Here is a 14,598-nt window from a genome sequence, read left to right on the forward strand (position 1 = left end):
CATTTATTTTGAGGACTGCTGTGTTGTGTTACCTCTTGTCATGATGACATGTTTTCCCATGGTGTTCGGTAGCATCGTCTGTGTTAGTCCACTGTGACATTAGAGGAATGATGGTAAAATGGTTTAATACTCACACTCCAATACTCCAATAAGATGGTCGCAAGTCCATGCTGATGTATAGCACTTACGAGTGTCCCAGCGCTAAGAGAGCTTCGAAAATCGAGGCCCTGGAGCTCTTTTACATACGTAAACACACATATTTATTTCATGTGTTTACAGTATCTATGCACAGTACTCTAGTAAGAGTGTAAACTCTCATGACACTCCTACTTGCATCGTAATTAGTTTTGTACTCTGATATGCGTTCGCCTCATTCCTATGAGGTAATTGCGTCTCGGGTGTTCGAACAGACCTCTTTATGATTTCTGAGTCTAATTTCTACCAACTTCTTTCAAACAGGGATGTAAATAACATCTCGCGGGAAATGTAAAATATTGAATGTCACAGAACGTTGAGAGGTGGTGATCCCACTGCACGTCTCCACTGTAGCTTGTCTACACCAGCTGTGAAGGTAATGTGATTGTCTGGAGTGTCCATCGGTATCAGCTGTGCAAGGTAAGGGACAGGCAGTCAGAAATATCCTCACTTGCCAGACCAGCGGCTCACATTGCCAGCGTTCCCGTTTGACGCTGGGCGTTCTTATTGCATATTGAAGGATATACAGTGCTCCGTGGTGCGGTGGATAGGACACTTGTTCGGAGATAAGGTCAGTGGGTTGATCCCGGTCGTGTCGTACCACTAATCGTTAAAGGATTGTTCTTGTTGCCTGGCCTGATGGTCAAGAGGACAGTGCAAGGGCAGGTCATCTCGGAGCCAGGACATGCCCTTTCCATGTGAAAAAAGGGTTCTGGTGTTGTTGGTTTTTTTTGTTTTGTTTTTTGTTTTGGTCCTTTTTTTGTTGCTTAGGAGGGGGGTGGGGTGTTGAGTGTAAGCCGTATAGATTGTAAAGTTTCATATTTAGATATTATTGTGGGCTTGCCCAACTTTCATAGTAAACGTCATGTGTTGGCCCGGCATATTTTACATTGGCAGCTACTCCCCTGTTAAACCTGTGGCATTGTAAAACTGTGACTGTAAAACCGAACAGGCGGACTCGCGCACACGTCACTATAAACTTGCACTCGAAGTTCGGGATCAGTTCACCTCGGCTTACCTCAGCCGATTGGTGTCAAACAGAGGTGGTAAGTATTGCTATTTCACGACTTCTTATTTTAGGAAAACCCAAGGTGACTCCACGGTGGAGTCCTGTACTCACGCAGAGTGAAGGCCATCGGGTATACATACATACATTCAGATCGTAAAATCAGGTATACAGCCTTACATACATGCATAACGAAGTTGCCATTACGAGTTCTGAACTTGCAGCGTCGAGTACTCCGTGAAATGTGTCTATGCAACATTCATACCCGTCTCTGTCGGCCGTATGGCTTTCATCACGCTAACATAACTTGTGATATTATAAGCTATTGAGGACAGGCAGCCGACATGTTATTAATCTTACAAGTTAGGGAATGACTGATCAGATGGTTGGATGTGTCCAACACCAATGCCACTATTTGACGAGGGATTGGTATAAAGGGCAGATCTAAATTCGAGGGTCGTAAGTCACATCTGCGCAGGTTATTTGCATTTTAGCTGACCATAGTTTGTTGGTCCGACTGCCTCTCTATGTGCTAGAATGCGTGCGTGCGTGCGTGCGTGTGTGTGTGTGTGTGTGTGTGTGTGTGTGTGTGTGTGTGTGTGTGTGTGTGTGTGTGTGTGTGTGTGTGTGTGTGTGTTGTGAGGGGGTGGGGGTAGTGTTCTTGATGCTACCCTGAGCAATATTTCATCTATGTTACGGAGCGTAACCTTACATCAAGGGAACGTTGAAGATCTATAACCTCTTGCTTCAATCAGAACACATGATCCATCATTCTGAGCGGTTTTCTGTAAATCTGAATACGGTGATGGTCCAGGGGACCCTGAGCGTTTAGACAAGTAGTCGAAGTCATGGTGACATGTTTAGATGGATGGATTGGGATATTTGACAATTTCGGTTTTATCAGATTGTGTCATCCACGTCATGTCAACACTATTAACCCTCTCTGATCGGTTGGTCCAGCCCCAATACTGTGTTGGTCAATGAATGTGAACTTACCAAATCGATGCCAGTATTGATCAAGGAGTCCAAGACCTTGGCTATTCAAGTCAGTAGCACAGACCTGTCGTACACTAGCGTTTAGTTCCTGGGAGAAGGTGATATACAAAATTATATAGAACTAATAAAGTGAGCCCCGATGCGATCCTATGTTTGTTTAAATGGAGCAGACTCTTACAGCCGAAAGGGGAGACATTGAGTGGGTGTGATTGTAATGTTTAATGTGTAGTAGGTTATGAAAGATAGACTAAGCAATCAGAAGGTGCCTGCATTCGGTCAGTTTTGGGATGGTGTCGACAGATTGGTCCTTTTAAACTGACCCTTGAGAGTTGAATGTACTGTGATGGCCAGAATCAGTGGACTGGCGCCATCACGTATTAGTAATTAAACGAGCCGGTGTCGGAGGGGTCAGGTGGTGGAGTGACCCGTTATCCATGTTGTTGCTGATTTCCGTTCCGCTGCCAGCATATGTGGGACTGCATTATCTGTGTGGTTGGGTAGATTGCTCGTGTGCTGGTCACGCCGAAGATACGGGTTCTGGTGCACATATCTGATGTCCTGCCCCGTGATATTGCTGGAAGATAACAAAACAACGGAATGAAACCATACTCCTTCAATCCCCGACACCCCGAAAATGATTTCACTCAATGGAGTACCTCAGATTCCGAGTTTTGCATACAGAAACTCATTGTTATTAAGTTTTTACGTATTTCATCCCAAGAAGCGCATCGTGTATCGCGATGCCAAAGTAATGCATGGTAACGAGAGCCCGACAAAGACAGTTTTCAGACAATAGGCAGAAGCCGATCCTGCCGCGCCAGCCCAACACCGGTGTAATGCATGGTAAAGAGAGCAAGTGGAGTCAGTGTTCAGGCAGCACTCAGTTGATGGAGAGGAATATGGTAATCATAGAATCAATTTCCATAAAATACCAAACTTCCTTCCCCAATGTTACGTGCAGATCACTTTGCTGTTAGTTGAAATGGAGATTACACACCACACTCACATAAGCAGCTCAATGCAGCTCTTATCAAAACCACCAAGCCATGATTAGAATTCAAATGATTCTGCCTTGAACGCTTGTGAAATGGATTCACCAGTTATCTCTTATGTCCTGTCTACATCTGGGAGATGTATCCAGCATTTCGAAGAATCACAGACATCAAGGTCCAGCCACTCGTGGCCTGGTGACCCTTTACGCTCCAATTTCATCTGGAATTCATCGGTCTCAGCCTCGAGGCGCTGACCGGACCGTCGTAATTCCAGTTGACATAGTCCCGTTGTGGCCACAAGAGTTCATACTCTCGCGAGATCTCAACCGTTGTCTTGTGTCTGAACAACTCGACAAACATGGAGACGTGTTTGCTGGAACAGTTCGTTCCTGCCCAAGTAATGCACCCTAACAGCTGAACACATTGCATGACTAACGGGCTAGTGAACAGCACTGGAGAAATCTGGTTTCATCGCTCTGTCGTGCCTCTTGTAGATTGCCGATAGGAGGTTTGATGGGTACTTGATGACGGGGCTGGTTCGGAAGGACACGTGTACGCGAACATTGGAGGTAATTCACATCTCTGTTTTTTTAAAACGTCTCCTAAGCGAGCGAAAGCTTTGTTATGATCTGGTAGCAAGTCTTACTATACATTGACAGTTAGTCTCAGTGTATGTAACTTTGATAGTGACAAACCTACCCATTTATGTTCATAGGAACCGCAGGGAGACCAAAGATTCAGAACCTGAGGAAATCTCGACCTGTTGCATTTAGGGTTTTAGCATTGCAGCGAGGGCTTGACAGTTGGGACAATAATGTGGTTCAAGGACTGTATGAGACAGACTAGCCCTACCACCAATGCTACTGATTTTAATCGGGTCGTGTTTTGAGACAAGTTTTTGTCCACAAGTCGTTACTAGTGTGATGCGTAATGGCGACGCCTCTTACGACACACGACCTGAAATACATCTCTGCGTTCTGTACTTTGATCAGTGCACATCAGATCTATGCAGGGTAACGTGTCACCGTGTATCAGGTAATCATCGATGACTTAGAAATTGTCCGACGTGTGGCAAAGAGTGTAATGTGGGGCGGCGTTGGACCAGCTTCAGCTTAACTGGACCCGTATGTCCAATGCTGAATGAGGCTGCATATTGAGGTTAACCGGGGTTATAATTATTTAAGATGGCGATCTACACTTTCATTTGGCTGACAAAAGCACACCACATATCAATTTGGACCACGAGTGGCCAAGTGGTTGAAGCGTTTTCTCGTCTCACCGAAATCCCGGTTTCGATTTCCAACCTGGGTACAGTTTGAGAACCTCATTTGTAATGCCCCCTGCCGTGTTAATGCCGGAATATTTCTAAAAGCGACATGAAAGCCCACTCACTCATACAATATTATCTGCCTCACAATCACTAAACCGAGGACTGGGTGTTTCCACAGACTGACGTATAAATGAAATTCTGTGACTGACAATGGCTGGAGTTTCGCGTTAACCATTCAAAGAAACCTCCTCTTTATAACGTATTACATTCTTCCCGGAATCAGTTTATAAGATGTCTCACTGCCCATGTTACAACTTAATTTTCCAGGTCTTCCTTAATAGACCTATCTACAAATTCACCAATATTCGCCTCAGTTCATTTCTTGAAACTAAATCACGAATATATTCTACTTTATTAGAAAATAATGTGAAATGGGTCAATTGTCATTTCCCGTTCTCGTTTGCTACGCCTGTTAATCAAAGCTGTCGATTATTAATCGATACTAAACTGACGGTTCCCTTGCTCAAGCTATCGTGCGCTGCTACTCTGTTAATTGAAAGAGAAAAGTAATATTTCAACTGTATTTAAATGAAGTCAGTTATTGCCTCGTGTCGGGACTGACTTCTCTGTATTGTGTAACCGTTGCTCCCACTGTTTATTTTTGTGCTATCGATCTCCCGATGTATCGATCAATCACTTCAGACCCACCTCCATGCAATCGCCTACACTAAAGCTAGAGCGCCTCTTTCGTCACTCCGGGCAACAGCAGGTGGTGCATGATGAGTCGTGGTCAACGCGAAGGTCACTCCAAACTAGTTTTACTCCCATGGAGACATAAGAGTGTGATATTGTGGGAATGCTGAGACCCAAATCTCTTGCTTGACAACCTCAGTTGTCGGTCACTGCTGTAACTTAAGGACCAGTGATGAAGAAGAGTAGTTCAAGTGGTCGCTTAAACGTCGGGTTTGTTTCTTGCATAAATATTCGTGAACGCGACATAAAATCTTTACTATAGCCTCTTTAATAATGTAGGGCGGTAGGCTAGGAAGTCACTGTTGTCAAAACGCGAAAATGAGCTTGAGTGAGTTTGTCATTGTATGCCGCATTCACACTTTGTGAGTGAGTAAATACTGCTTTAAGCCGCATCAGCAACTTTGCAGCTGTTGTTTGTGAGACAAAGAAACAAATGATGGCACAAATGCATAGATATGGCGTGTACCCCTTGCTCATTGCACCATTTACCACTGCGGGTAGTAGTTAAAGCGTTTGCTCGTCACGCCGAAGACCCAGGTTCGATTCGCCGTAAGGGTACAATTTGTAATAACCAACTCACTCACTCACTCACTCAACATGACAGACATGTGAGACCCCTATCTAGTGTCTTCCTTCATGGTATTACCGGAATCAAACTCGCTCCCGCCTTCTTGAAACATGTGTCCCTTTCCCGTTAATTCGTTGACAAAAGCCCCGTTTGACTGTGTAATTGACTAATGTAATGACACACTTCTTTGTTTGGCCTGCTCTGTCAGGCTTCACATTACGTCTATGGCTTTTGAGAGACCTGTCAATCATGGCGGTAAAATTGACATCGTTTTGAAGTTATCATTGCGAAAAGCAATAATGTTTCATTACGAGTCAGTTGATCATCTGCTAGGTATAGTTTTATAATGATGCTTCTCACGTGGAACCAGATCTGTCCGGCGAAATGAATGTTTTATTTCACCTGCCAGAATTTGTTGATTTTCTGACATCCGCGAATTGACAATTTCCTGCTGCGATCACGTGAAACTCGACATGTTCAGCACCCTGTGCTCAAACTGTCACAGTAATGACGATGATTGACGTTTCCAGTTCAACACTCGGCAGTGCCGATTCCACAAATTGGAGCATGGCGTGCTTATATTAGAATGTAAGCAAAAACCAGCGGTAGTTCTTGGCCTATTATAGAATAATATGCGCGAAACGATGGCTTTGAGCTGAATTTGCCCTTCTACTCGATCAGGGCTGCTGCGATTCACATACTGCCTGGTAGTGAGAATAGAAATAGCTCCAGGGACATGTATTTTTCCATAATATGTAGGTGATATATGTAGGGACGGTACGTGGATATATTCTAATCTTCGCATGCTGTGCAAGAGAGTTAATTTTCTTGGCAGATATTGACTCACATGACGGGTGTTCTGCCCCCTATCCCTATGTTGGTAACAATCGATGGGTGGGGGGGAGAGGTAATGTAACGCCGGTGTTACTTATCGTGTCTTCGTTAGACAGTGTGTGGTATGCGTCACCTCCGACCGATCTCTTACTTCTTACATATCATCTCTTATGTCTTCCTTCCAGAATTCGGTCTGTTACATTCAAGGATCTTCTGGTCGTGGGTTCGAACCCAGTTATATTGAAGTGGTCCGAGAGAAAATGTGATATCTGAACATACTGTAGTCATGCTGTTTGTTCCTGAGCACCACTCTAGCAAACCCGACAAAAGGTTGATGGTGTGAGGACACACCTCGCCGTCGGTGTAAATGAACCTTGTGGGCTGTGACGCGACATGGTAGACCATGGTTAAGCGTCCGTAAGTCTCGTCGAAGACCTGGGTTTGATTCCTAACATGAGTAAAATTGATTCATGGCCTCATTTTGCCGGGTAATATTCTGAACGTATTAAACCCAACCCGTACACTTTGGCTTTAAAGGATGCCTGCTGGCTTATCCCACAATAACCTGCATCGTACACAATGAGCTGTTGGAGTAGGAATCAACATGCATTTGCTAACAGTACGGCTAATTGCTATATGTCTTATACGAGATCCGAGACGGAGTTTATTCTCCACACACATACGGCGAACCTATATCCATTCTCGTAACCCGAAACCTATCTAGTATCACCTCAATTAGACTGGTAATTGAAACAAGGTGGTATCGCCCATCAGTAAACCAGCTCCAGATTCAGGCAGCTTATATTTACTTTATCGTCACTGAACAGTAATAATCCAAATTAACCTCCAACCTTCAAAGATATCATTATGTACACAGTCGGTGGTGATTTATCCCCTGCAGTATGGGGTGTGAACACACTATGCATTCTCAGTGAAGGATATTAGCCTGTGTTGTGAGGTAAGGTATCTGTTGTGAGTGACCCTTGTCCTTTTTGGTTTTATGGCTTGGCACAATTGTGTCTGAAATTATGAAACGCTTTTTTAAAATTTATCTATCCAGTAGTTAGGAAATATTTCTGTGTTAGTCTCATGGTCATTTAGTAATAAGTCGGATTAATAAGTAACCTTTTAATGGCTAAAAATCTATCACTGAAACGAGTCAGCTGACGAAGTGAAGTAGTGAAGTAGCTCAGGTGTTGAGGATTTCAGCGTGTCACTCTTAAGACCCGGGTTCGATTCTCCACATGGCGGTTATGTGAAGCCAATTTCTGAAATCCACAGCTATGATATTGCAAGAATATTGTTAACAGCGGCGTAAAACCATAGTCAGTCACTCAAGCCATGGGTTCGATTACTTAAGGTGGAGAGTTCGAAGCACAACTTTTAGAAGGCATGGGGTTCTGTGCATGTCCCTTGAAGCGTCCCAGACCTAACACAATATCCATGTGTGTTGGTTACAGAGCCAGACGCCCCAGGGCTGCACATGTGTTTAGAATAATACCTTCAAACGTAAACAAACAACAAGTTCTGAGTTTACAGTTTGCTATGAACCCCCACACCAGAACCTGATAACGCTCACATATTGCTAAACACATTTATATAAATGATAGTATACAATCAGATAGTCCCTGTAACCCACATTCCAAGCTTTATGTAAGTTCAAGGGAAGAGAGATTTAAGTCATTAACCATCATCTTCCCCCGGGGATGCGTCTGTGGGTCGTCTCCCGTGAGACAGATACCTATTATAAAATGGAGAAAGAAGCCTGTATATGTGTTATCGTTGTGAAGCTGCAAGTACTTGTCTTTATTACGATGAGGGGTCTACTTTTTTATATATTCCCCTCGAAGGGATGACTTTTTACTTCTTCTTTTTTCACTTTTTGCTACTTTCTTTTCACTTCTTACAACTTTTTTTTCACTTTTTACTACTTTTTAGAGTAGTTTGGGGTAATGCACGATTCCTTATTTTACCTTTGACACAATCCCTGCAGTGCTGATAGTAGTGATACTCAGTATAAAACAGTTACTGACGCATACATGGACGAACTGAACGTTACGAGATTGTACTTCTTGTTACCTTGCCTTAAACTTAAACCCCTTAGTTAGATGTCGATGATACTGAATTGCTTGGTGTAACATTGGCTAATGTTATAACTCAGACAGTTGAGGACAATCGTGAACGCCACGTTAACCCTACGTTCACATCAGCTGTTTTCAGCTTGTTGCTTAATCGTAACGTATCAGCAAGCCTTTAATTGATTGATGCTTCCAAAATCACGCCAATCTCAATAACAGCTCTGACCGGAGCTAACGAAAATAGCTGACGTAACACGTCGCATGAACGCGCTGTGAAGAAAAGCACGTGCCCCACGACAGCTTTTCCGATATCAAAGGCTGACGATTGCTAGATGTTGTGAAGTTATGCTTTCAACTCTCCCGCCTGGAACTGCCTGATCCATCGAGATAAAAAGTCTAACTTTGTTTCAATTGTTCGTTGAGAATCTGTTACAGCCAGTATCTCCACGCTGGCCGTGAAACATGGGAAGTAGGCCATCGTTTGCGTCACGAGGAGTTCAACTCCATTTTGTTCAGATTTCGTGAAATAGTCATGGCTGCAAATGTCACTACCTACGTCAGCAGGCGTCTAAAAGCGTATATCAATACGGTTAAAGTGAACCCTGCGATGTAAAATGGAATGTTTTGTGTGTAGATGGCACGTGTTTAAGACTTCGTTCAGTTTATTACATGAATACAGTAAATTAAACATGAGGTTAAACGCTACTCGCGCGTTATCAGTTTGCCATGATGTTGATGGGAACGGAAAAGCTGTAAGAATGGTGATAAAATAATTGTTATCTTGACAAACCTGCAACCCATCTTTGTGGGAAGAGGCGAGCAAAGACGCAGACATTTCCGACGATGTCAGTCACAGGAATGTGTGGTTCAGAATCACGAACTACCCTCATATATGCAACATTTGCTATATTTTGTATTACATTTTCTCAGTAGGGGGGTGGGGGTGGGGGTGGGGGGGCTGGAGGATCCTACTGTGGTTAAAGCGTTTTGCTCATCACACCGAAAACATGGGTACGACATACCACATTTCTGACGTCACGTACCGTGATATCTGGAATTCTGCTAACAGTGGCTTGAAACCCAACCGACTTACTCATGATGATTTGAAGCAAAGCTAACCTGTCCTTAAGACGATATTAATTCCCAGTCTCACGATGGTCGATCTTAATTCCCATATTAAGACTCGCGATGGTCGTAGTCGTTTGGGAACCCTATTCAGAGATTTCTTATGCTGCTCTGTACAGCGGTCGGGGATCTCCAAGAGTAGATAACCTTGTTTTGCGCTCTCGGCAGCGAACATTGAAGCGCATGAGCTAATCGACTGTATATGAGTTCTGACTATTTCTGGACAAGATGTGTCAAGACATTGCGCTATCAGACAACGCTGCCCACGGCAGTCTAGATCCAGTAATGTACAGTGTTGATATTCTACATTTGAAACCGCTCTAAGCCCATGTCGTACGTGGTGGCACCGTGAATGGCAACCAATGTGTGGTGATCCAATGCCGTATTGAACAGTCAAGGTTGGGAGACACACATGGTCCTGCCGAAAACGATTTCCACTCATGTGGAATCGAACCCCGACGGTGTACATGATGAACAGTGCATACCTCCCTCCTGACCTTATAAAGTTAGGCTAATTTTTTTTTAAAATCGGGCATCGGCGGGTCGCTTTTGTTTGTGCGCGTGACAATTTTTATTGACGTTTAAAAAAAATAATTTTAGCTTGGCCGCGTCCCGATCATCCATTTGGGCCAAAACAAGGAAAAGTGTCTGGGAGAACGAGTGTGACCGAAACTTCAACTTACTAACACATGCTAAACTCCCAAGCTGCATTTCTGGGAGAAACAATATAAAAACGTCCAACCGCCCTCGTCACTTTTGAATAATTATTACTTTTGATGTAATTATTTTTCTGCCGCCTTATCAATATGCGTGAAACTCGTATTCTGTCACAGTCTGTTGTGAAAACATGGCATTTCTATGAGGTAGAGAACAGAAATAAAATGTGTGAGATATATTTTACCATATCCTGCTTGAGTGAGGTTGTTTCACGCCGTTGTATGATAATCGGTTTCATCAAGATCCATGCGCGTGAAGAGCCCGCATTGATGAGGTTTGATGAGAGTATCGTTCTGATGAGCACCAAAAGAAAAACACCGTACAAACCTAATGCAATGCAAAACAGGATTACAACACAAGACCCTTGCTTTCTGATTCACCTAAGGGAAAAAACTCTTGACACGGAGACGAAGTCTTTATCGGCTCGGCAGCAGCAGTTCAGGCCTTGTACTTAGTGTTACAGTGTAACGCACCAGTGGGTGGTTGTTACAGATATGTCAATGTACTCTTCTTTGTTTCAGTCGTCCAAAACTAAGAAGGTGCTACGGTTGAGTCCGAAGTCCAAAAAGAAACAAAAATCGAAGGAGAGTCATACCATGAGAGAGATGGACGGTCAAGGGGCATGCAAACTAAACGACGTTCTCCCTAATGGATTCTCAGACAGGGAAATTCTAGGTAAGTCACGTGATATCATAATTGTTGGGGTCAGTATTGTGGAGTTCGTGCCGCCCTCCAATCTTTAAAATAGATGGCCCCCGCCATTGGGCTGATTGATTGAGTGTCCTGGTGGTATTGTTCTTTGTTTTCTTCACTTTTTCCTGGCTTTTTCCCCGCTTTGCACGAAGAACGGGCACATGGCGTTCTCGACCAACTTGTAAGAAGACTTTAGGGTCCAGTCATGACCAAGTGAACGGCCACCTAGGCTAATCACAGAAAGCGACGCGATGACGCATTGATAGTCCTACGTCAGTCTGGTTGGGCCTGTGGTCAGTCTTCTTCATCTTAGACGGAATACGGTCCAAGTAACCGTTTTGGTCTTTCAAAGGCAGCCTTCATCACAGCCTTTGTCATCAAACGCGAGTTATATCACCAAACTCAGACTACTTTTACGACATGTTTCTGAAGATATTTTAGTCATAATTTGAGCGATTGTGAAACGAATCCAGATTAGGAGTGAAAACAAGACTATTATTGACACGCGCGACACCAAGCAGACGGCATATTGTCTCTTGGTAAACTGCCAATGTGCAGACTACCAACAGTCTGCCTCAGGGAATGCGGCAAGAGATGCCAAGAGACTGATATGTGTGTGTTGTGCTGGAGAGTGTGTATTGTTTATACCAGATGACGTCACTGTATGCGTATGCATTAGTCATACTGTCACGGTGCGCAACATCTGGCGTCTTTATGGCCTTACAGACGGTGGAATAGCGTTCGCTCATAGCACCGAAGACCCGGGTTCCATTCTCCATACTGATGCCATCAATTTGTGAAGCCTATTTCTGGTGTCCCCGCCGTGATATTTCCTAAACTAAACTCACTTACCTTTATGGCGTCTGGTTGTGTCAGTCATCTGTGTGTCATACCTTGTGGAGTTTTTTTGTTCTAAAAAAGAGAACATGATGGCGCTGAACATCACTCTGGCATGACAGAAGCTCGCCCGCCTTTAACTCGTGCGTTACGTGTATAACGTCTCCTCTATATGTGGTAATACTGTAGTCTGTCATACTGACCATGAAGCAAATATATATAAGAATGCTCCCGCAAGTCTAGAAAATGTGCTAAGTCTAGATTTCCACAGCTTCTGAAAATGAAGAAAGTCTCGGGGCTCTTTTTCATTATATTTTGAGTTTTCTTTTTCTCTTTTCGAATGAACTATTTTTTCTGTAAAATATGTTGATTTCATAGACTAGTTGTTAGTTTACTGAACGTGATGACGTGTACCTGTCGGCGCCCGTGTGCCACTGAAGCAGTCGGTAGTGTAAGCGGACATTCAGACCTGGACCCGAGCTTCACTATGTAGGAAGGTCTCGTGGAAATGGTGTACAGTACAGTCCATAGACTTTGTATAGCCAGCTTGCTGAATGTAGCATAGGTAGAGTACCAGTCTATACAGTCCATGAAACCTCAAGGTCACGGACAGGTCATGGTTATTTGTGCTCGTTGTAGGTGGTGCCTTATTTGCACTCATGCTAAATGCAGTAAAACGGGAAAATGAAATGCAGCTTTTGAAGATATATGTGAAGATAGCGTTGTGGCACATTCCTCAAAGGATATAGATTGTTTTGTAAACTTTACGGTCATTCAGAGGAAGCCTACTATTTTACATCGTGAAGGTGTTAGCCCGCGAGTTCTGGAGTCTGTCTAACACACTGGACATGAAAGAGGTAACATTAGGTATAGTGGAATCAACTGACAGTGTCTTGAAGCTTCCAGGCAGTGCCTTCCAATCACTGGTCTTGCATACTGCTCACTGGTTTTGAAACCAACACGTTTGTGGTACCTGATTCCGTCTCTGTGATAAATCGATATTGACTCTTTTAAGGAATATAAATAGATGTAATGTTAGTGCCCTAGAATTATCATTAGATCCATAATCACAGTATGTGCTGTTAGCGACCGAGCTCTTCCTTAACGGGAGACCCCGCATCTCAGTATACCACCGTTAAAGTTAATAATTAGCATGTTTCTACAAAGCTACTGAACAGATACCATCCGTTTGTTTCAATGCAGCGAGCCCGCTTGTGTAGGTGCATACCTCGAAGTGCTGGGGTGCTGGGTACTAGTAAGCACTTACGAATTCCAGTCAGCCAAACTGTTAACGTTGTGTTAACGGGTGTGGTAGCAACAGGCTTCGGAATAGCCACTGGCCCACTATAGCGGGGCCAATAAAAATCCAGTCGGACCAGTAAATGTCCATAGTCATTGGCCCGACTGGTCATGTTGTAAATATAACACTATGTCCAATTTGGTAAGTTATAACACACGTTTAGATCATGAAAGATTACGACTGATTAAAATGTTCACCATATTAGTACTTTGAGAGGAATTTTAGAAGTTGTAAGGACGAAGGAAATCCAAGTTCTATGGATAGTCAACTTATTTATTGCAATGAATTCGACGTTTCGGCGTTGGCACTAACATCGTTATCACTGCAACAATGACGCTGGCTACACACAAAACCTGGTTTTCCTTCTTCATATTAGTAGCTTAATGATGAAACCCTGGACTGCATTCAAATTTCCGACCAGTGTAGTATTTTGTGGGCTATCAACTTTCAGGCATAGCTAGCCTGACTTGCTTGCGAAATTTGGACACCATTTCGTAATCGCGGTGCTACCTGAGCCAATGCTGTCTGACTTCCACAGTCAGTAGAGATGTTCGCAATAAGTTATTGTTAATACCGTTCATGGAATAATGCGTGCTTGGAGTAAGATAAGGAATGTGATTTCATTATTAAAGAATGTTGGGCGGCACCCAGGGCACGTAAATCGGTTATGGCGCTGTTATCTAATTAGTAACATTGCAGAGATGCAAAGACATAGATTCCTGTAGTTTGTTTACTGTGTACAGCATTACTGTGGCAATATTTCTTCTTGTCACCAGATGTGGTTGTCGTTATGTATTCAGGCACATACAAGATCATTACGTTTTGGCAGCAGCACATGAGATACCAAACAATAACAAGACACGTTGCCCATGGCAACAAGAACCTGGTGTTGCGCGTGCTGTAGGGTTCCATGCATTCATATGTGTATCATCTCAAAGCTGGTTCTAATGTGTGAAATACCTATAGCACCATGACGTAAAATGGATCTGTTTGATATGAAAACCACTGGCGTTATGTTCCCTTGTCATGTAATAGCTCTTTGAGTAGTGGACCACTCGCCTCTATGCTACCATGATACACGAGATCTACATATATTGTATAAGCCACTCATCTCTTTGCTCCCATGATGCATCTGTATAATGTACATAACCCGCCAACATGTGTACACCGCTCTACTTCATGTGTACGCCACTCCCCTTCATGTGCACACCTCACTCCGTCATGTGTCCCCCTT

At 43.6% G+C, this 14,598-nt stretch overlaps 1 protein-coding gene across 4 annotated transcripts in view; it reads left to right on the plus strand.

Annotated features, from left to right (window-relative positions):
* Positions 1 to 14,598, plus strand: part of LOC137278555 (uncharacterized) — a 152,771-nt gene that overhangs the window by 98,897 nt on the left and 39,276 nt on the right. For all 4 annotated transcript variants that reach the window (XM_067810994.1, XM_067810995.1, XM_067810993.1 and 1 more), the window contains exon 2: positions 11,056 to 11,209. In XM_067810994.1, the coding sequence (XP_067667095.1) occupies positions 11,056 to 11,209 (154 nt within the window). The remainder of the gene's footprint in view (positions 1 to 11,055; positions 11,210 to 14,598) is intronic.

This window comes from Haliotis asinina, chromosome 3, assembly GCF_037392515.1.
Source record: "Haliotis asinina isolate JCU_RB_2024 chromosome 3, JCU_Hal_asi_v2, whole genome shotgun sequence".
Taxonomy (NCBI): domain Eukaryota; kingdom Metazoa; phylum Mollusca; class Gastropoda; order Lepetellida; family Haliotidae; genus Haliotis; species Haliotis asinina.